This window comes from Corvus cornix, chromosome Z, assembly GCF_000738735.6.
Source record: "Corvus cornix cornix isolate S_Up_H32 chromosome Z, ASM73873v5, whole genome shotgun sequence".
NCBI lineage: Eukaryota > Metazoa > Chordata > Aves > Passeriformes > Corvidae > Corvus > Corvus cornix.
This window is the reverse complement of record NC_046357.1, coordinates 43,993,421-44,016,133: the sequence shown is the minus strand read 5'-3', so window position 1 is coordinate 44,016,133 and position 22,713 is coordinate 43,993,421. Positions and strand designations below refer to the sequence as shown.

The 22,713-nt window shown below is 41.0% G+C and overlaps 1 protein-coding gene across 1 annotated transcript in view; it reads right to left on the bottom strand.

Moving 5' to 3' along the window:
- SVEP1 (sushi, von Willebrand factor type A, EGF and pentraxin domain containing 1) overlaps positions 1 to 22,713 on the bottom strand; it is a 120,567-nt gene that overhangs the window by 28,507 nt on the left and 69,347 nt on the right. The window contains exons 24-37 of the mRNA XM_039566578.1: positions 22,372 to 22,573; positions 21,184 to 21,341; positions 19,828 to 20,029; positions 18,983 to 19,158; positions 17,623 to 17,747; positions 14,111 to 14,234; positions 13,412 to 13,582; positions 11,157 to 11,330; positions 7,042 to 7,161; positions 6,106 to 6,282; positions 5,261 to 5,345; positions 4,753 to 4,944; positions 2,657 to 2,824; positions 84 to 756 (exon numbers count right to left, since the gene is read on the bottom strand). Coding sequence (XP_039422512.1) covers positions 84 to 756; positions 2,657 to 2,824; positions 4,753 to 4,944; positions 5,261 to 5,345; positions 6,106 to 6,282; positions 7,042 to 7,161; positions 11,157 to 11,330; positions 13,412 to 13,582; positions 14,111 to 14,234; positions 17,623 to 17,747; positions 18,983 to 19,158; positions 19,828 to 20,029; positions 21,184 to 21,341; positions 22,372 to 22,573 — 2,747 coding nt within the window. The remainder of the gene's footprint in view (positions 1 to 83; positions 757 to 2,656; positions 2,825 to 4,752; positions 4,945 to 5,260; positions 5,346 to 6,105; positions 6,283 to 7,041; positions 7,162 to 11,156; positions 11,331 to 13,411; positions 13,583 to 14,110; positions 14,235 to 17,622; positions 17,748 to 18,982; positions 19,159 to 19,827; positions 20,030 to 21,183; positions 21,342 to 22,371; positions 22,574 to 22,713) is intronic.

Sequence of the window (22,713 nt, the reverse complement as noted above, 5' to 3'; positions counted from 1 at the left end):
GAAAGAAAACCCCAACAGCAACAGTTGTGAAGATATATTCAGTTTGCCATGGTACCAGGCAGATGAGAAAACTCATTCCATACCTTAATAAAGCCATTCTCAAGCTGAGGTGGTTCTCCACAGGACACTGGGTGACATGTGGGCAAGCTGCCACTCCAGTTGCCAGTGGCCTCACAGGTCCGCTTCTTCTCTCCCTTGATGTAGAACCCCTTGTTGCAGCTGTAAGCCACCACTGCTCCAAAGCTGTAGTTGGACCCACTGGCATAGCCATTGCTAATGTGAGGAGGCTCTCCGCAGCGAACAGGGATGCATTGGATGCTCAGAGGAGAAGGATTCCACTGGCCCCCTCGAAGGCATTCGATCTTGGCCGAAGTGTTCAGAACAAAGCCTTCCATGCACTTGAAGCTCACGACGGAGCCAGCTGCAAACTTGGCTTTACTAATGGACTCCAGGATGCTGTATGAGACAGTGGATGGCTTTTCACAGAAATCAGCTATGCAGTGGGGCATGTCCCTGCCCTCTGGAGGCACCCACTTCCCTTCTGCATTGCAAAGCAGCTGAGAGTTATCAGCTAGGCTGTAACCATCCAAGCAGAAGTAATAAGCTATGTCACCAAAGAGGCGGTGGCCACTCTCTGGTGATGCATTTTCCACAGGGGGTGGCTCGTCACAGGATACTGCCAGGCACTGCTGGTGGCTCACACTCCACTTGCCGCTGGCTAAGCACTCTATGGTTTCAGGGCCAACTAATGTGTAACTGTGGATAAGGAAACCACATAGGAAGTCAAAAAGACAGGCATTGTCAAACTCTACAGTTTCCTGATGCCCCTGCAGTATGAGCTTGTTTGCTAGAACCCCAGAAGAACAAGATTGTTTAAAAAAGATATGGTCAACTTCAAAGGGAAAAACTAAAAGCCTACATGTCCATGGGTGAGGTATCACAATGGTGGATATCCCAGCACACCATGTGCATGTTGCCTCTCTCTCATCTGTCCATCCAATTACCATTTCTGAACTTCCATTTTGGCTCAAACTACTACAACAAACCTAGTATTGTGCTGTGACCATCCATGCAATCCTCAAATAAATGATCCCACTGTTTAGCAAAACTGGTTGGAAAAGAAAGAGATGAAAAGCCCAGAAAGGCCTTTTGTGTTTCTGTATTAGCCCTCTCAATCTATTTTCACACTTGCAAGCAAAGTGAAACCTCTTAGTAAGTTACCCAGAGATGCTCTTGCCAATAATGCATATAGAAACTTTAAAATAACTTCTTCTTAAAAACTCACTGTAAAATATTAGAATGCCAACAAAAAATTAATGCTGACTAGAAAAAACCCCAATGAAATGGTTTACAATAAAATTCTACCACATTAATACTGTTAGTGTAGCTGTAGTTCTCCAGACTGTCTCTGGGATGCAGGGACAGGCATTAATCCATCCTGCTCATCATCCCGCTTAAACTCCTGCTGCTTAAATATGCAACAGGCAATAGTGTACTCACAGCACCTTTGACTGTTTTCTTAATTTTTCTTCTCTGTGGTGTGCTCCCACAGAAAGCCAAGAAACAATAACCACGGCAAAGTCCCCACTAACTTTCCAACTGAAGGCTGTTCAGATTTTGAAGCAACATCTGTGAAAGTGTTTTGTCTTGTTTGCAGGATTGTTTTTTCAAGGCCTCATGACTGGACCCCAGAAAAAGAGCCTGTTGTGTGCTGATGTTTAACACGATCCACTGTCACAGACAAACAGCTGTGAAAGTCTTTAAATGCTGCTATCCTATCCCATTTAAAATGCTTGCACAGGAAAGAGAAGCAGCTTTTAAAATTGTAATACAGTCTAGAAAACATAGCAAGGATGCTTTGCTTCAATTATGTTTCAAATAACATTGCAAAGCTCATTTATAAGAAAAATGGTGGCTTGTTAATTTACCCTTTTACAGCAAGAAAAAGCAGAAAATCCTCTAGTCACTTTGGACTTTAACTGGCAAAAGCTCTGCATACCCACTCTGCCTTTTAGGCAGAACAGTTCCAAGAAATTTAATAGAACTGCTCACGGACTGTAGAGATTACCATGTGCCAAGGGTCTTGCAGGATCAGAGTCCAGCATTATACTTTCATGCTTGATATCATCTAAATTGAGCCTCCTCTTTGATGAAATAGGGTCTGAAAATGTCTCAACACAGAGTAGATAGAATTTAAAATATTGCCCCTCAATAAACAAAGAGTCATAATTTTAAGGAAATAGAATTTAGAACACCACAACAGACAGTTGTTAAACTGCACCAAAAGCATTCTTGCACCTTGATGCAACGTAAGGAATTCGTTATGATCAGAGCCTTGAGTTTACCCTAAAAGTATTGGTTCTGTAGTAACTCCAAGGAAAAGGGCTTCCTATTGAATTGTGCTATCATTCTCCCAGATTCCTCTCTATTCTTCTCTTCCAGAGTGTATTCAGTTGCTCTGAAACTACTTTAAGAAATGTCTGTATCTCACACTAATTTGACAGCCCATGAAAAAAATCTCCAGTGCATTTATCTTCCAAAAAGTTAAGACAGAAGTAGTAACAATGAATTAGTGTGCAGTTATAAAGGACTTATGAAACAGTGCACCAGTTTTACCTGTCCTGACAAGTGTGTCCAGTAGTGCTAATCTACATACCCTTCCTTACACGTGTAAGAGACCGTGTTTCCAAAAGTAAAGTTATCTCCATTGATGACTGCATCTTTGATGGCAGGAGGGGATCCACAAGACACAACATTGCAAGTTGGTGGTGTGCTGTTCCAGTTCCCTGAAGATGCACAGACAAGTACAGAAGGTCCCTGAAGGCTGAGACACAAAGATCATTATTAAGGCTACCATTTCATTCCAGGTGAGGGATAGAGAGCGAAAGAGCTGCTTTGCCTCCTGGCCCCAGTGAAACTAAGGGGTCTTTCACACTGACTTCAGTAGAGGACAGAATGTCACCCTCTGTTCATGGAAAAACACTCTGATGCTGTCAAAAAAAGCTGGTCTTCATATTACTTTGAAGAGAAAGCTGGTGGATTTCATGTGGGGCCTCAATGCTCTGTGCAGATACACACATAATTCCTGCTGTAGCTTTGCCCATCATTGAGCACAGAAGAAAGAAATATTTGTTTAAGCTTAAAAGTTTACTTGTTTACCATCAACAGTATGCCAGTCTTGAGACTTGCAGCCAGGCCTCCGCTTGAGACCAGATTCACCCAAGGACTTAAAACATTATCTTCACCCAAAATACTGAAGGAAACGCTCCAGTTCAAGTTTGCTCACAAAAAGGCACTCAGTTCCTTCAGGAGGTAAAGGATTTTGCTTGAGTGAATGGCCACACACATTTGAAGTCGATGGTATTTTTTGGTTTCCTTAGCTGAGGAAACAGCATTGTTTCAGAGGGTGTGACTCAGGTGTCTGAACAGAGTGTGCAACACCACCCTGAGATGCCCTGGGTGAAACCCCTTGTCTCCAGCTGCTACGTCAGCTGCCTTTGGGCTCCCTGTAGGTCATATCTGAGAGCCCTCCACACGTGTCTGATTCCCTACAATTTGCTCTCAAATGGTATTAGACCCCCATGTTTAGCTGACTGAAATAAGTTAATGGAAAAGAACAACACTGACCTGTAATGCTCTTACAAATTTGGCACAGGCCCCTGTCAGGGAAGTAGGGCTCTGCCTACCTATGGCAATATGTTTAAGACTAAAAACACCTAAGGGGTGCTTGAAGGAAGAGACTGGGTCCAGAAGTAATATATAAGATGGATACTGTTTGAGAGGGCTTCCTCTGGAGTGGTGACCACAGGAGAGAGGACCTCTCTCACCAAGCTATGGTAGATAGGTAATGACAAAGAGTCAAAATTGACATGGTATTTGCTGCCTATATGTCCAAACTCCGCAGTCAAAAACTCATTGGTATTGGTAAAAGCACTGCCTGGTTTAGTGCGGTGCAGATAAGCCCACAATGTGAATCTACAACTTAACACTATGCTGAACTTCAGCTGAGGTATCCATTTGTACTAACACAATTAAAACATTCACCAAATGAACACACCTCACCTGCCTGCCTGCATCTGGACAAGGAAATTATTGCAGCAGGAAAATGCAGAAAAAAATCGTCCCTAAAGAGGTCCATACGAGACCACTTATGTCAGAGTATATCTGCTAGAAGTACAAGCAGATACCAGGAGAGGCAGAAACCTGCATGTACGTCTGCATCTTTGGATATAGCATTAATGAGTTAATCGTAAATTGCAGCATATTAAAAATGCGTTTCCAGTATAATTGCTTACAAATGTAAAACAGAACAAAACCTTAGAATACATTACTACTACAAAGAGTTCAAAGAGTAAATTACTAACTTCCAGAAAGTTCCTTCACAAAAGGCATTGTAAAGCAATAGCAAATAATATTGGGTATGAACTACAGTTGTAGAGGTATAATGATCTTTAAAGACAAATGAAAACTTTCAGAAATAATGAAAACTGTTTTTCTGAACATTCAAAATATTTTTATACATTTGATGGTAAAATGAAAGCATTACATATGTACATAGTAAATCCTGAGTGACTTTTCTGAACTGCTCCAGTTCAGGATAAAATACAGAAAGTACCCTCAAGATATAAAGAAGTCTTTTTCAATTCTGCCTTAGTATTTTATCTTTCTAAGCAATGATCCCAGCTTTGTCTCTTTCAGACCTTCTAGCAGGCATGCCACCTGCATTTGGCTCAGGAATGTTTGTGCATTTACCTATATCCATTGTCACAGGTGTATGACACAGAGGAAAGGTAGGCTGTGCCACTGAGTGTGTATTTTCCATTGCTGATACCCTGTGGACTAGGGCACATCACCAATTCACAGGAGGGGGGAGCATGATTCCAAATGCCACTGGCAAGGCACAGAATTTCCTTTTCACCCACTAAGTTGTATCCATCATTGCATCTGTGTTAGGAGAAAAGAAGTGCTATCAAACACAGAGCCTTTCATGCACAACATAATCAGCCATCCCTTTTTTCCTCATCATCCACACCTGCATAAACCATCTTTCTTTTCAGGGCATAGAGAAGTAGTACTGGAGTAAACATTCAGCTCTGCTAATGAACAGCCACATCTATAACCAAACATCTTTCCATTATTTTAATCCCATCTTGCTCCTCTCCATCATTTCAACCAATCTCTCAATTCAGCCATACTCTTATTTGCTGCCAGATTGTCAATCAATTATTAATACAGCACTTCAAACATACTGAATTCCTACCTGTACACCACCTTATTATGGTATGTAAAATTTGAGCCAAAAATGGCACTGTTCTCTGGAATAACTGGAGCACCACAGGATATAGCTTTAAAAAGACAGGAATACAAGAGAGGTTGATATAACACAAACACAAATGAACAGAAAATTAGGATTTGCTTTGTTTTCTCTCAATAGATTTGAAGAGGTGGAAAGCCCTAAGTAACAATGAGTTCTTGACTAATCTGTAAATGACATTTAGGACTCTTTATCTGATTTCACCTTACTGAGAAACTGAACTAACTGGAAGTAGGTAGTTATAACTGCTCTACAGACCACATGCTTGACTCTCAAGAGGACTCCATATCTACCTCTCTCTACAGAAAAAGTAGCTGGTTTTTTGCTTAGACAGTCTTTGTCAACTCCTCACTTTACCTGTTGCTTCACCACATTTGTTCTGGTTTTCTAAAGAAACTATTTCTGCTCTTAAACCGTGACTATGTATGTGCATCAGCCTGTCCTTTCTTGTTGCTTTTTATCCACCGAGACGCAGTTAATGGTCTTTAAGTCATTAATTCCTTGAACATAGAAGGCTGGGTAGAGAAGAAATACACTTCTAATGCTTGCATTAGACTGATTCTATACCTCTGATGCACCGGAGAATCTTTGTTAAGAGAGTGCTACTACAAATATGACAACTGTGCTTATGTCTTAAGAAAACAAAGACTTCAACACTGAGATCCAGATCTGCTAGGACAGGGTTTCATAAGCTCCCACGGTCTCTAAAGGCTCTTCACTACTGCTTTGCCCCTTCCCGCTCTCTAATGATAAAGTCACATTTCCACATGCATTCTCCCCAGGAACCACACCTTCACAATAGGGTATTGGGTGGCTCCACTCTCCGGACTCCATGCAAGTAAGTTTTGCCACTCCTGTCAGCTGGAACCCTTCTTTGCAGGAAAATGTTACTTGACTGCCAACACTGTAAGAATCCCCATATAAATGGCCATGCTCTGGATTTCCTGGATTACGGCATTTCACGGGTTCTGAGGAGGAACAGGGAAATGACGAATAATATAATTAAGTGTCAGGTTTTACAAATAAGCTGCAGGAGATATCCTTGGGAATTTGCTGAAAGTAGGAAGGCAAAGGACATGGAAAACACTCTTAAGTAGCTTACAGCCTTTTCTTTGCTTTATAAGTAAGTGACAGACACTGAAGGCTCATGCAAGTAAGCTAACCTTGACATGGACGAGCCTTCTCTAACTGAGTTTGCATACATCATCAGAAGCAAACAGAGCTTACAGTCATTTTTCCCTCAGTGAGGGAAAGCCCATTCCAGCAAGTCCCTCCCTGAACATGAAAACAGCCCAGATACCTTTTATCCCAACCTATGCCACTGTCTTGTTATGTTCATCCAGAATTACCTTGTTTGATGTTTCCACAGGCAGCTCTAGCCCTACTCAGAAACCTGTATTAAAATATTTCTTCACTGCACAGCTCTGCTCTGAGAAGTGAAACACTGTGGCCTTCCCAGGTCTTGTGCTCCATGTGGAAGAGGATTTTGCATGTGTGTGTGTCTTGGAGCAGCATCCCAATGACTGCTGTACCCATATGGAGAGGTGAGTTTTCAAGAAACAAAAGGAGACACTTTATCACAGCCTCATCCAGAATAAACTGACCTGGAGATGAAAGCAGGCCCATCCTAGATATCAGTTATTGGCAGCTGCTTTCACTGTGGGAGGCAGGATACTGGCCTATACAGAATCTTGGAAAGGCTAGCTTGATGTTTTTCTTTCCCATACCTGAACATTTTTTACCATCTCCTGTGTAGGGAGGGACACAAGTACAGACATAGGATCCATTTGTGTTGAGACAAGATGCATGCTCATCGCAGTCCGATCCAACAGCACATTCATCAACATCTGCAAAAAACAAACCCACAAAACACACGTCTCTAGTGTGCTATTTGTAGCGAGCACTTGCTTTAAATTTCTGTCTTACTAACAGTCAAGAGGAATTACTTTTAGTAGTATAATTAAAAACCACTCTTACTGCAATCACATTTTTGATCCTCTGGTAAAAATATTTAATATTTAAACAAATATCTATAACTCACTGTAAAGTTTTATTATCATTTTAATTATAACTTGTTCTACAGCACTGCACAACATGAGAAAATCAGAGATAAATCTTATTAACCTTCAGCCACCACTTCCACAGAAAGTATCTGGTTTCCAAACTGCAAAAGAACAGATATTGTAACTATTGTTACTACTAGTCTGGGCAGACACTCTGAGGAAGGATTCTTGCATTAAACTCTTGCTTGAGAAATCCTCTATATCTCAACCTTCCTACTTATAAGACAGGAAATCTCAGCCAAGAGGGGAAATGCTCTGAAAATATTAGAGCCCCATCTTTGACGAAGAGAATTAGACTAGGCCTGAGAAGAGCCTGCAGTTGCCAGAAATGTTAAAATTAGTTCAAAATATATTAGTTATTATAATTAACTACTTACATGATAATAGCACCTTGTGCCGGTTTGGGCAAATTTAGAAATATATCCTCTGATAGAAGGCAGGTTACAACCACCCCTCCCCCACCAGGTTTGGGAAAAAATAAATTTTCCTCAAGGGAAAATGAAAGAGATAAAAACTATTTATTTAACAAACACACGCGAAAAGGGATAATGATGCTAAATAATAAAATCTCTCACTGTGGAGAAAAAGCCTGGGAAAGTGTCAGAGTCCTCCCTTTGGTCTCCTTGGAGCTGGGGCTTGGCCCAGGGCCAGGCCCTCTGTGCTTGGTGGAAAGTCCTCCTGATGTGCTCTGATGTTGAAGCAATCCAGCAGAGAGAAAAGGAAAAAAACGAAGTCCCAGGAAAACAAAAGTTCAAGTCTCCGGAGGAAAAGGAGCTGAGGAAAAAAGCCTGCCAAAAGGTGGCTGGAAAGAAAAGCAAGCCGGGTGCTTCCCTTCCCTCTCGCTCTCCTGCCGCTGTTGAAAGAAAAGTCTCTATCTGTGTGTGACCTTGAACAAGCTGCAAACTGCTTTGAAAAAGTTTTGCTCAGTTTTTCCTTCCCCCTCTCAGGCTCAGTTTAGAGGCATAGAAAGGCACAAAAATTAGTTTCTGGGCATAGGGCAGCGATATGGGATACACATCATAAAGTCACCCCAAGACACACCTAAAAATTGCAATTGATAATTTATGATCCATGTAGTTTGGTACTATGCAGCAAAAAAAAAAAAATCCCTCACTCCTGAATACCTCATAGAATCTTTTAATCTTGACAGGAAGGAAATGTCCTTGGTATATGAACAATGAGTCAGAATTGCAAAGAGTCAATTTCAAAGTACCTAATTGAAAAGTGCTGGTATCAGGGATTATTCCCTGTATAAATGTGCCTGTTTCAGACTGTTAGAGAAAGGTAGAACTGATGCCTTAAGTTTGAACTTTTGTATTTTTCAAATCCTGTCCTGTTTAGTATATAACTCTGAAATTTCATACAGCCAGTTAGCTGCTGTTCTCTCATGCTGGTTAGACATAACAAACCCTCTCTGGGCCTGAACTCAAGGACACCTTGTTGTCCCAGGCCCCAAAATATGTGAACTAAAGCCTCTGACAGGAGGAGCAAACTTGGAGTAATTACATCACTACCTGAAATTATAATTGGAGAATTAACCCTGATATGCAAATGAACCAAACTTATAAAAGTGTGAAAAACCCGTGACCCAGGGTCCATCTTGGGTGGAACCCCTTGGAGGCTTTTGACTGCCCAGGGTGTACCTTTAAAGGCCCTACAAATAAATACCTGCTTTTATTCTCTTAGTCTTGTCTAGCCTCTGTTTTCAGGTAGCCACTTCAAGGCATCAGAACAAATCTTCATCTAAATACCGTTGATCCAGGTATACCATGCAGACACACAGCTTTGGTTCTTTGCCCATTTCCAGAAAAAAACCCACTGGTTAAAAAGGCAAGACAATTTATTGATTTGGAGTGTTTATTCTTCACTGCTGGATGAGTCAGATCAGTGTGAAAAGACCACAACACATTGAAAAGAAAAGGAGTTTCTTTCTGACATGCAGGATGACACCTGCACATTGATACCAAAACAGTTGCCAATTACAAAAGTACCAGGAAAATGCAAAGTGCTACCACAGCACAAGTGGAATGACTACTTCTTCTGTAACATCTTGTTAGGCAAGAGACTTCCAGTGAGTTGGAAGTACACTGTGAATCAGACCCTAATGAACAAAAGGAATGCTTCAGGGCATAGATGTACCAGGCTTTGCTAGCAGCTCCCTGAAGCATGAGTCAGAAAGGTAAAAGGTGGGCCAGGGTGCCAAATTCACTCTTGTTTTCATTTTCCCATTAGCCTGCTTTATGAGAGACAAGGCAAGCTGGAAGGTGAGGCACAGGCTTTTTCCTTCTGAACATCATGACTCCTACTGCATAGAGGTTGAACTATTTGGACAGCCTTGAAACACCTGTGATGATGTTTGTAGGTTCTGAAGGAGTGCTGCTGGACAGGATGCTATGAAACCAGATGAAACCTACTCCAAAGTGAATTTTGGCAGAACTAAAAGACTGTTGGCTTTTCTTTTGCTTATCTTGACTGAAAAAATTCTGTGCTGCACCTACAAAAGCTTAGGAGTCAAATCAAACATAGATCTTGCCAGTTTTTTACTGTGCAACTCCCATTTGAGGCATGACTAAGACTGCAGTGATCCAAGTACAACTAACTAGTGGATCCCAGCAGGGGTCTGCTGGAGACATGGCCCTGCAAGACCAGTGACACCTACTCCTCTGTACACAGCACAATGCCAGCCTGTCTCACCTTTAAGCTGCGTCACTGCACCTGGTCCATCAGACCCAGATGACCAGCAAGTAAGTTACAGCGTGGCAACTGCATGAGCTGTGTCCACAAGTGCACTCCCAGCCTTCTCAATGCTGCAGCTGCTTGCTGGCAGGCATGTGTGACTCACCAAAAAGCCCCACAATGGAAAAGGGCTCAGAAAACACTGGCAAAGGTAATCTGCCCATGAAGCTTGGGGACTAAGGAGACAGTAAGGTGGCCTTTCTTTTCAACAGACATCAATCAACAGTAGAGTGGATCAACTGGCACTGTAAATGCTTCTCCTTGAGTTCATTAAAGAGTGTGAATGTCTTCCTGAGTTAGCCAGACCAGCATGGAGGGGTGGAAATGAGTATGTGGCTCAGGTCAACATGAGGTATAAAGACAACTAGCAATGGGCTTGAGCTGACCTTAACCCACATATTCATTCCCAGCTACTGTGCAACATCATGATGGTGAACATATTATAAAGCTTGATAATGGAAAACACATTGGAATTGTGCCTAAACTGTATGTTGCAATTGCTGTATTTTGTTAAGTAACTTGAATTTGTTTGTATTGTGCTATGCAGTACATTTTGTATCACTCTACTTTACCAGAAATCCTGTGCAGCATCTACTGTCTTCAGGTGAGTAAATCTGATATTAAATACTACAATTTCCATGTGTGAAATATCTAAAAACACCTGGTCAGAGAGCATAGGACACTGACAGCATACTGAAGCACAACAAAATGCATCGGTCAAAAGCACAGAATGCAACACTGCAGGACATGGAAGGAGAAAGGCTGGGAGTGCAATGCAGGCCTATTATGTATATAATTTTGTATATGTTTGATAAATGCAGGATGTGGGACATACCGGAGGATGGACAGAGAAAGATGGCAGAATGTAGTTTTGGTTTCACATAAGGCTGAGCATGGTATTTCAGAAAAGTGAACATTTTGGATTATGATTCTGGGACAGTGGTCAGCCTCCACAATTTCAGAATGAATGTCCACTCAAACCTAAGGGCACAGGAGAAGTGTAAGGTGTCAGAGCATGCAGCCAAATGTATGGCACCTCTTACCAAGGCAAGATGGTGAAATGCTGTTCCAGCTTCCATTGTCCAGGCAGAGCATCCTGGATTCGCCCAACAAATAGTAGCCACTGTTGCAGTGATAGGTAACAGTACTGCCAGCAAAAAAGTCCTCAGCTGAATAAAAGCCATTTTCTAAAGTTGGAGGCACTCCACAGCTGATTCCTGCAACATGGGTGAAAAGAGGGCACAGGCATTAGCGGAGTAAACACAGATCATCTTCAGAATAATTCCATACATGAGAACCACTACTGCATATTTTGCCTCTGCAGCTGTACAATCCCATTAGCAATAGGGCCCAGTCCTTTCCTGAAGCAGCTACTCAATTCCAGGTCTAGTGGAGGGTCTTGTTTTGTGGGCGTTTGTCAATAAGAGACTTAGCGGGACTCTCCAGCTCCTGCTAAGAAAATTTTGCTAGCTTTGGAGGAGACATCTGTGGCTGAGATCTGAGTAGATGCCCTTCAGTCACAGAACACTTCTGATAAGAAATGATCCTTGGTGAGTTACAAAGAAAAAGGAAAACTGAGTTTGTCTTGCTTGACGTTGTTGTTATTTCCCTTTGCTGAAAAGCAAGCTCAGTGTTACTGTGTTCAAACATTGCAAAAGTAGCTAACAGACACTGCTAAGAGTTATGGTACTGGCCTGAGATCAGGAAGTGCATGAATGATGGAGAGATTGGAACTGACCTCACACAGAACCCCAGGCATCTCTTAGATTGACAATAATAAATAAGCCTGTCTGATCCCAGTTATGCCAGCAGAAGGCATCCCTGTACCTGCCTTCCAGAGGTTTCTATTTATTCTAGCAGAGGTGCTTGTGTGCTTCTTTATCTCAATCAAAAAGGCGTGAACTTATTCCAACAGCCGCACAGCTCATCTTTGTAGCTACACGGCCTATAGGAAGTCCTTGTTCCCTAGCTGTGTGCAGGGATCACACAACAAGTATTTAAAGCCTATAGTAATGGAAGCCAAGTGCTTGCTGTGGAGGAATAGAGCTGCAGAGCCTGTAACAAAGACAGGCTCTCAGGCATCTGTGGGTTTGGGGATATTTAGCACCAGCAAGAGGAAAAGATCCTGGTGGGTGAAGACAGTGATTTCACTGAGCCTGATTCAATCAGTACTTTTTCAGGCCTACACCACTAGTATAAACCTGCAGTTTTTTATGCAGGAAATAGATATCTTCAAACAACTTTCACTCATCAGATACTTGTGGAACAGGTACCTTTAAAATAAAGGCCAGTGGGTGAGTCTGGCCTTCATTCCCTCAGCCTGTTTGTGGCAGGTCAGCCCTGCTCTGAGTTCTGTGCTCAGTTGGTAAAACTGCTTGGCCCAATACAGAGAAATCAGAAACACTGTCAGGATTCTGGTGGTTTGTCACTGATCACACACCAAAAAAACGCAAAGCTGTCTCTGTCAGTGAACTTTCCTTCTGCCCAGCAGGACTTGCTTTTGGGTAAATCCTCACAGGCATGCTATTCTTTAAACAGAAGATGAGACTGTGGACTTGTGCTATAAACAACTGAATAAAGAGGAAGGTATTAAAATCACATTATTTTAAAGACATTTTTAACAAATTTGATGATTTTCTCCAAATTACATATAAATTCTAGGATTATGCAATATCTACTTCTGGATCCAATTTACTATTATGCTGAAATGGAAAACGTAATCACCTCCAACACAAGCAACTGCAGTCACAAAAGAGGAGGACCAAAGGAAAGAAAAAGGCAGGAGCAGGAATCATATAATCAAAAGAAACTTGGCAGCCTGAATGCATACAACTCAGTTTCTTTGAAGAAATCCTGTAAATCTTGGAGCACTGCCAAGTTCTAACAGAAATATCTGCTGCCTTTAAAGAAATTAGTTCTTAACCTACTGAAGTCAAGGTTTCTACTTCAAACCAGCCATTCTCAGTGACATTTAAAAATCACAGAGATCTTCTAGCATTTCCTGTGTATCTTCCACACTCCTAATGCCACTGAGGAGGAAAGTACCTGATAGCTGATTCAAATGGACTAATTTCTCCCATGGGTGTTAGAAACTGACTGAGAAACATGTAAGAACCTGATCATGATATAGTTTCTGCTCAGCAAAACATGAGCATAGTTTTAAGCATACATGTATATGCTGTAACATGGATAGATTCAAGTGCATGATAGCTGCAGAAATAAACAGGCCATGAATAGTGATAGGAGCCAAATAAATGCTAGGGCTTCCTAATCCTGCCAGCCCATTGAGACAACTCACTTTCACAGCGGGGAAAAGGCCGTGTCCACTGTCCCAGGTTAAGGCAGTGCTGAACAGAGTTTCCTACTATCTGGAATCCTGGGTCACAGGAAAGGCTCACTTTTGACCCTGGCTTTAAATCAGCAGAAGAGGCCCGCAGGTGTGGTATGGATCCTTGCAAAGATGGGCAATCTGTGAACAAAATACATGCATACAGTAAGAGCTACAGCTACGTGCTAAAATGAATAAATTGGTTATGTGATTGTTTGATCCTGTATAAGTTTATCCAGGAAAAAGCTTTGGGAAATGTTATGCATGCTACATCCCACTTGGGTCCAAAGGGTTTTGAGAATCATCAACATATAAAATCAGAAAAGGAATCTGCAGGAAAAGAAGCAAGGAAGTAGCAAGTATTTCAATATCATACAATTACTCTTAGGATAAAAGGCAGGAAATTTTTTTTCTGATCCAATACCATCTTCACTCTTTTCCCATCTCAATTCAGGAAGCAATAAATCTTTGTCAGAGATTTCAATGAACTTTTGTTACAAACCCCTGGAATTTGAGGAATGAGGGATGGCATGTTCTAACTGTCAACTTATCAGAATAATTTACTCAATGTTAGTAGGACAAAGGCTGCAAGATAGCATAGTTGACCCCATAAAAGAATTTTATAGTATTGTTCAAGAAAAAATGGGTTCTAGGAAGTAAAATTCTAACCAGCACAAAATATACTCTTGTAATCTATCTTCACTCTTCCAACAACTCCTGGCAGGAAATCTGGCCAGGCTAGTACATTTCCTTTTTGCAGTTCTTCTGGACAGGATGTAGCCAGAGATTCTACCTATGGATTTAAAACAGTTGGTTAGGTGATGTTTAAGGACAGTGTAGGAAAAGAATATTAAAGAAAAAAGATATTCCCTTCATATGTGCATGCAACACTAGAACAGATACTTGAGCAAGTAATGTTCATCCTTTCTAGCACAAGAGGTTCCTGGCTGAAGTACTTATTATTCTGTTCTTATAAGCCATCTAGCTATGGACAGTTTGTGCTGAGTCACTACCTGAAGGACTACTTGACGTACAAACACAGTATTGAAGACAGCTCTTGAGACCCAACTGCATTTGTTAGTGTAAAAGAAAAATGCATCTACATCTCATAAAAATACAGTAATGAGGATGCAACCTGAAGAGAACACTTATCTATTTGCAGAAAATGTCAAATAGGAGCCAAAAGGGACTTAATGTTCAAGATCTGCATTCTGAAAACTGCTAGCACTGCATCAGATTTAAGGGACAGAAACACAAAGAGGAGCAGCTTCATAAGGCAATTAGTTGTTTCCAGAACACAAGTTTTGTGAACTGAATTAACTAGACTCTCTAAAATACTGCAGGCAAGCCCCAACCAAAGAGGGACAGGGACATAACTAACCAAGTATAGAAACAGGAACTATACAGGCCAACTAAGTACAGGAGGGAAGAAAGAAATACACTATTAGATCAACAGCAGATTAGTATCTTGAGAGAAGATCTGGTCATATGTCTCTGATGGAAAAGTTTTCTCATATGGGTGATTGGCTTCTGTCAAGTTTCCAGTGGATGCAATCAGCTACCAAGAATAATGTTCTACAGTGTCTATCCTAGTGAGAAAGAAAGGTACGTAATGAACTTTGGAGTGATTTGTTCTCATATTGTCCCTACTCTGAACTCCATGAGGCAGATTGGACTCTTCTAGAGTCAGTATAGCTGGAGAAGAAACCAGTGTTCTCTGTTTATTCTGAGGCCATTTCAAAGTTCTCTTTTCAGCTATCTGTTCCAATGGAAACTGCTTAGGCCAAAGGCTGCAAACAAGTTGCAAGGAATCTGCATGAAAAAATTTCCAGTGTGGGAAATACAAGTTTGAGAATCAGCCCTTTCAAGCCATATGATGGAGAATGGGAGGGCCAGAAAGGACCTCACAGTTCCCTATACACTACTCATATTTCTGTTGCTGTCAATTCAACAAAACAACCAGAGTGCTGGTTTACCTAGATAAAATTAATGTGCAAGTGAATAAGCAACTAAAGCACGCAATGAAAAATCTTAAAGACTAGATTCCACCCTCCTCTATTCACTAGGCAACATATTCTGTCACCCTGCTTTCCTTTATGGCTGAGAATAGGAAGGTAAGACTTAATGAATAGTTCCAGCTGGCCAGAACACACCTAATGATAACAGATTACAATTGCAATTTACTATTCCAAGCTCTGAAATGAAAGAGGTAAAAATTTTATAGGAAGCTTACTTGGCTTAGCTTCCTGTCTGGTGTCACATCTGTCTTTTCAGATGAGTAATATGAATACTATAAATGAATGGCAGGATTTTCTTCCCTCTCCTAATTCTATTGCATCTGAACCAAGTGGGAATTCAATCAGATCTGTCATTAAAGGGGAAACTACTGAGAAAGCTAAAGAAAATCGCACTTAAAACTCTTCACCAGTGTGCCCTGTAAAAATCACATGTATGCTTATCAGCTTCAAAACTGCTAGTGAACAAAGGCTTGAAGATCTGACTTGGCAATGCAACAGTTGGTGACCCTTAAAGCCAAGAATAGTAGCAGATGGTTGGGTAGTTTTAAACCTCGAAGAGAGGCAAAGTAGTAAAAAAAGGAGAAACAGAGGAGACATCTGGATGCTGGAAGTAAGGATTCTGCTTTACTGTTTTTTCTGTTCATGTTATTATTTCTTATTTGGATCATGGATAACAAACAGCTACAAACCACCAATTAGTGGTACAACTTTAAGAAAAATCAGGAGAGCAGAATCTTCTAATCCAAAGACTCTTCCCCAAAGAAATGCCTCTAACTTTAAACATTTGTCTTTGCTGTTCAAGTGTTATCAAAAATTTAACACTTCTGACCTTCAGTATTGAAATGCTAATGAGCAGAAAGTGGTGATGGAGCACTGTCATCAGGTTTGCAGATAAAATTAAGTTGGTGATAATATCACTAGTCAGTGTGCTCAAGGACAGAGTTGTGTCTGTAGGGACCTTGACAGGCTGGAGTAAAGGGCCAACCCAGACCTCACTAAATTCAACAAGTAAAAATGGGAAGGAAAAACATTCTGAACAATATAGTCTGGGGAAAGCCAAGAGCAGGAGCAGCTCTGTGGAAAAGGACTTAGGGACTCTGGCAGGCAGTGAGCTGAGTACTGGCCAGCTGTGCACTGTGCAAAGAGTGAGGACCAACAGCATCCTTGGCTGTGTGAACAGGGTTACCATCAGAGAACGAAGGAAGGAATTATTCCTTCTCAGTGCTTATTAGATCACATCTGGAGTACTGCATTCCATTTTGGGCTCCTCCTCACGACAAGAAAGACATTGACAAGTTGGAGCAAGTTCAGGGATGGGATGGAACATTTGCTCTGGGAGGAGAGGCTGGTTCAGCCTAGAGCAGAAGCAGCTATGGGCACACCTCACAGCAGCCCCCAGTGTGTATGGGGAGATTATAAAGTACATAGAGTCAGGCTTCTACAGCAGCCCACGGTGGGAGACACAACCAGTAGTCATAGATGGAAGTAGGAGGTCCCAACTAGGTATAGAGAAACAAATTCCAATCAGAGGATAACTGAGCACTGATGCTTGTGTCCCAGAAAAGTTGAGGGATCACTGTCCTTGAAGACGCCTTTAAATCTTTATTAATTTTTAACTCAGTGGAAGTTTAGTGCTGCCAAGCCTTTACTTTTTGTACCTGATTAGATTTAACTCAATATTCAGTTATCCTGCCCTTTCAGACTTTTCCTGAGACTATATAGACCAGATTTTTCAGTGTCTAATGCATTGACAGAAATTCTGAAGTTTCCCCTCTGAAGTTTTAACAGTGCCTTCACACAGCAGAATAAGGAAACTGTAAGTGGTCTGTAAAACAAGTGCTTAGCTTGTTTCATTGGATTTTTCTCTCTTCTAGCAGTACTGTTAACTTTCATGCATGACTTCCTTTCTGTTTTGAAGCCACATACTACAGAAAGGCTCAATCGAAATAGAAGGTGACTCAGTGTTGATTTTACCAGACTTAGTTTTGCTTAAAGCGACTTTACTTACTACATTGAGCTTATTACCCTAAGTCAGAACTCCATCTAGTCCCCACTGACTTCTGAGGGAGTAGAGGTCTACCCAATATGCTAACTTGGAATGCCTTCTCAAATGTTCATCCTATGCTCAGAGTCCTCTGCTCGAACACTGCAGTAAGGATTTACCTGCTGTGGAGAAAGTACATGGTCCCAAATGTTGAGCTGGCTGATGGAGCCCACAAAAGATTCAGCTGGGTTGAATCCTTCTCCTTTTTGATCTTGCTCTTGACCCAGCACAAGTGCACCACCACCTAAACTCAGAATTTGAAGACGGGTGGGAAACAAAGCCTTACAGCAGGGATCCCATAAGAAGATTAAAAACTAAGCAAAACAAAGCTTTTTGTACCCTGTGTTACTAGGGTTTTGCAGTGAAGACCACCGACCTTCAACAAACTCTCTCAGCAAAACCTCTGGGACGCCTTATGCTAGGCTGAGGTAGGTCAACATAACAATTTGGAAGTGACTGTCAAATACATATAGGAGCAGAAATCACCTATGGCCGCAATGTAAAATGCAGTTTTGAGCAGGTGGGGCATATTTTACAGTACTAACTTACATTTCCTGCTTTAAACAAAAGCTTACAAAGTCGTACAGGTCAAATGTGATTCCATACCCTCTGAAGCACACTGACGGTAGTCAATGCTCTGAGACATGGTGCACAAGTTAAATTTCCTCTCCTTGACCAGTAACATGTGAACATGCATTTTGTTCATCATAGGGTATGTGGACAAGGTCAGAAAGTAATGGTGGCAGTACTCTTCCTGAGGTCTTATCTTTGGAGAGAACTCCAAGGTAATTGTGAAAGACAGGAGGAAGCATAAGGCACATGGACTAAAATGTTTCAGTATTTAATTTTTTATTTTAATAAAATAGTCTTTTGAAGCTCCATGTAAATTTGGATAGCAGTATGCAAACAGTATCAAACCAGACTCTCTTTGCAGCCACATAACACCAGGCTTTTTCTAGCTCTTCAATGCTGAAGATACTTCTTTTCCTGTCCTCTGATATGACTCTATAGATGACTGATCACAGGAAAAAAATGAAAGAGCAAACCCCACCTTGTTAGGAAAAAAATACAAAGATAACTTTAAATAGGTGACTGAAAAGAACAGGAGAAGGCTAGGCTAATCAACTCTGAACACACATATGTAAGGAAAATGCCAGATAAACTTAATTTTGTTGAGTGAGAAACTTGTTCTCACAAAGCCATTCCAGAACTTGGTCTGCACAGGTTCCTTTGTGGACTAAACTGCATTGTCCATAAAAGAAGTTACCTACTAATTTATCCCAGAATGGCGCATTTTGTCCTCAGTGATGCCGAGTGAGGGGAACTGTCCTCACAAAAAAGAACAGCAAACATGAGCTTTTCATAAATGCTGAAAATGTGAACATCTACTAAAAACACCTAAATAAAAATTTTCTTGCATATTCTGCACTAAAAACAGAATGAAGGCAACAGACGTGGTATAAAATGAATGAAGCATACCAGGGATCTTTGATCCAACAGAGAGCCCACTGCCTCCATCGGACAGTTTTCCATCGATGTACACCTTCCATGCCCCATCCGTGCATGTCCATGTGACCGCAATGTGATGCCAGTTTCCATCATTCACTGAAGGACAGTCTGTTATCTTCTCTTTCCCATTCACATAAAGAACCCAGCTGCATGCAAGGAAGACACAGGCATACTCAGCTGCATGCAGCAACTTTACAAGCGTGGTCTGTCCCCCATGACTCAAATAAATGTTATTTGACTAACAAGGTAACTGTGACTGTATCATATGAGAAACCTCTCTTGAAAGATCATCACAGATGGTATCTCTCTCCCAGATGACTTGGAAATTGGTTATCATATGCAAAGCATAGTGAAATAAGTAACATGTTTTTGTAACAAAATATAAAGGCTCAAGTCATGGCTACGTAGTGAATTCTTAAACTTTCCTGTTGAGTTTGGAGTCACACTACAAGTCATACTCTGCTTTTGTAAAAGTACAAGTCATACTCTGCTTTTAGAATCATGCTAGAAGTACTCTGAGTGCTGAGCTCCATTTAATCCACTTATTGTCTCAACAAGCCATTTAGATAAGACGTGAATGTAGTCCACAAAAATTGTCTTCTAAATTCACTGCTCTCTTGCCATTACTCTTCTACAGAGCAAAAAGTGATGGAAACAAAGCAAGGAGAAAAGCAAAACAAAGATACAACTCTGTCAAGGGAGTTTGGATGCAGATTTTTCTACCCCAAAGTAGGCAAAACTTAGACTTCTGTTCTATACTTCCTTTATCAATCCAAGACATTTGTAAGCTATAGAAAAGCAGAACTGTGATTTACCCATTGTAATCAGTCAGAAGAAATGCATTATCACTTCCATTCTCCACTGCATAAGAAATGGGAGTCCCATAGTTTGTGGTGTCAGTAGATTTCATCCAGAATGTGCAGGTGATGCCACCAAGAGATGGTAAAACACCATCAAGCATGACGTATCCATAGATACCAGAGACTTCAAAATCAAGATTGAAACCAGAGGACTGTTCTGCAGCAAAGACAAAGAATTTTCAGAACACTATTCACACAAACAGAAAAAGAATTAAATGAAATCTAAGCAAATGCAATAAAGTGGAATGAAGCCCTTCTACAAAAAATATTCATTTTAAATTGAATAGAGGTAGAAAGAACATTTGGCAGTCTAACATCAGCCAGCATACAGAGCTTTCCAAGGCTAGAATACAGCATTTGAAGACAAATAACTGAAAAAGAAGCTGATTATCTAACAATGAACATGAACCTTTCTTCTCAGTCCTCTATCACTTAAGTGACATATCCAACTAGCATCTACCATCCAGCAAGCTAAAGAGGTATAATCAGCTGGTTCCATTTAATCAAGCTTTGAAGAAAAACCCCAAAACAACCCAAGATTTTTCCTGTTCTGGACTTACTGCAATACACTGCATTGGTATGGGACAGCACTTCTGTGCTGCTGTTCAATGCACAGTGGCATGCTTTACAAGGATGCTACATGTTATGTTATCAAGTGGAGCTCTCCTGAAAGGTGGGTGTTAAACTCTGACATAGGATGGCAGGGGTAAATGTCCTGTATGTCTTCTACTGTCTTTGTGAAATCAACATGGCTTCTGTTTAAAGAGTCACCAGCTACTAGTATACGACTTTATAATATTTAGGGAAAGGTTCTAAAAGACAAATAGATTTCCGCCTTGTGGTTCAGATGTCTCCAGTATCCCACAGGAAGTCGTCCTGTGACTCTTGCCGCCTGGCTATAGCAAACTTGATACCCTTTTGCCTGTAGGGAACCTGATGCCTTTAGGACTTCTGAAGCTGAGACTACCACATACTAATCTCGAACCCTGTGATGCAAAGCCCTATACAAAATAGAAGAAACAGAAAGAGCTGCTTAACTCAGACACACACAACAACTACAAATTAAATTCAATAGACCTACTGGGTATTAAAAAGATAGAACCATGCCTTAGAAAAGAGAAATGACACAGACACACGCTGTTACTTTTCTGCAATTATTAATGCTGCAGCCACACAGACTTCACTCATTCTCTCACAGTCCCACCACCCTAGCTACTTTCTGGGGAAGCTGTATGAAAGCAGCCCAGCCAGTTCAAATCTTGCACAGAGACTTAGTCAAGGCACCTTTTTCTGAGACTTAGTCCTGTGTACCTGTTTCACACCTGCTGCCTGTAAAGCCAGGGGGACATTTACAAACGTACGAGTTCAAGGCATCCACACAGGTGGCTTGGTTTAAGCAGGGACTGGAGTCACAGTCATTGATGTTCACTTCACAGTTCAGTCCTGTGTACCCTGTCACACAGAGACACCTATGGAGGTAGAGAAGCACACTTCAGAGGTGACAGCTATTATAACAAAGAATTCTGGCTATGAGGCAAGATCTGCCAATGAGAATGGTATATCATAACACTAAAAAAAAATCAACAGAAGATATATTACAGAATTAATGGAGTTTTGTTTTGGTCATTCCTCTTAAGCACGCTTGTATTCTATTAGCTGTGTAAAATCACTTCTAGACAATACAATGCAGTACAATATTTGAACAGCCTACATTTCTTCATATGAAACTAGGAGACATAATCATTGCACTGCCATGAGCAAAACATCTCCGAGGTACACAGAATTAAAGATGAGAGGTATTCAGCTTCGCAGACAGACACATTTATATTTAGGGAAAACCAAGCCAGTATAGAGACACCAAAAACCTCTGATACTTGGAAAACCAAGGTGCTTGAAAGGCATCAAAACTGCTGGGGCTTTGGGGAGGGAAAGACTAACTAAATGCAGACATTAACAGCTGGCCCATCTACCTATACAGTGACCTAAGATATGACACTTCTAGTGGCATTTGTAGCTTCTGATCTGAATTCAGATACCCTAAAGCATAAAATTAAGTAGCTCAAAGTTTCCACTGGGGTTTGCATTTTAACCTCTATAGTCTCACTATGTGCAGCTATCCCTGTCTTTCCGAGCTATAGAAATGTAGTATTACCAGGTACATAACTGGTCATCATGTATTATTACAGTGGAAAGCAAGACAAGCGCCTGAAGTTTGGGAAAATGGACATCTTTTGGAAGACAATAATAAAACCATGCAGTCCTACCACACTTACATTTCAAACTCTGCACATTTTCTTTTCTGTTTTCCTTGGAATTTTTTAAGAGTCAAGACACTAGGATATATTTTATTGTCTTTTAAAATCTCCTTTACAGTTCATAAAGGGACCACTTATTTTGGATCAGGCTGCCAAAACGCTTGCTAAAGAAATCTAAGAAGGCTGAGGCACCAGAATACGTCTGACTTTCCAAATTATATTACATTAATGATATGTTTTTCACCTGAAGCTGTTGATACCATCTCTGCATGTAGCTCCATTCCTACAAGGCCTGCTGAGACACTCATCAATGTTTCTTTCACACAAGACACCAGTAAAACCTGGGAGACACTTGCAGGAGAAACTTCCAACTCGATCTTCACAAATAGCCCTATTAAGACATGGGTTTGAAAGGCATTCATTCATTTCCCTTTCACAGTGATCACCTGAGAAAAAAAAAAGAACAAAGTAACAGTTCTGGATTGAATAAACCTAAGAATGGAGATTATTAACACATCGCCGTTTTTTAAAGGATGCAGCTGATCTTCTGAGAAAAAGCAAACATAAGAGTAGCCATGCAGGTTTG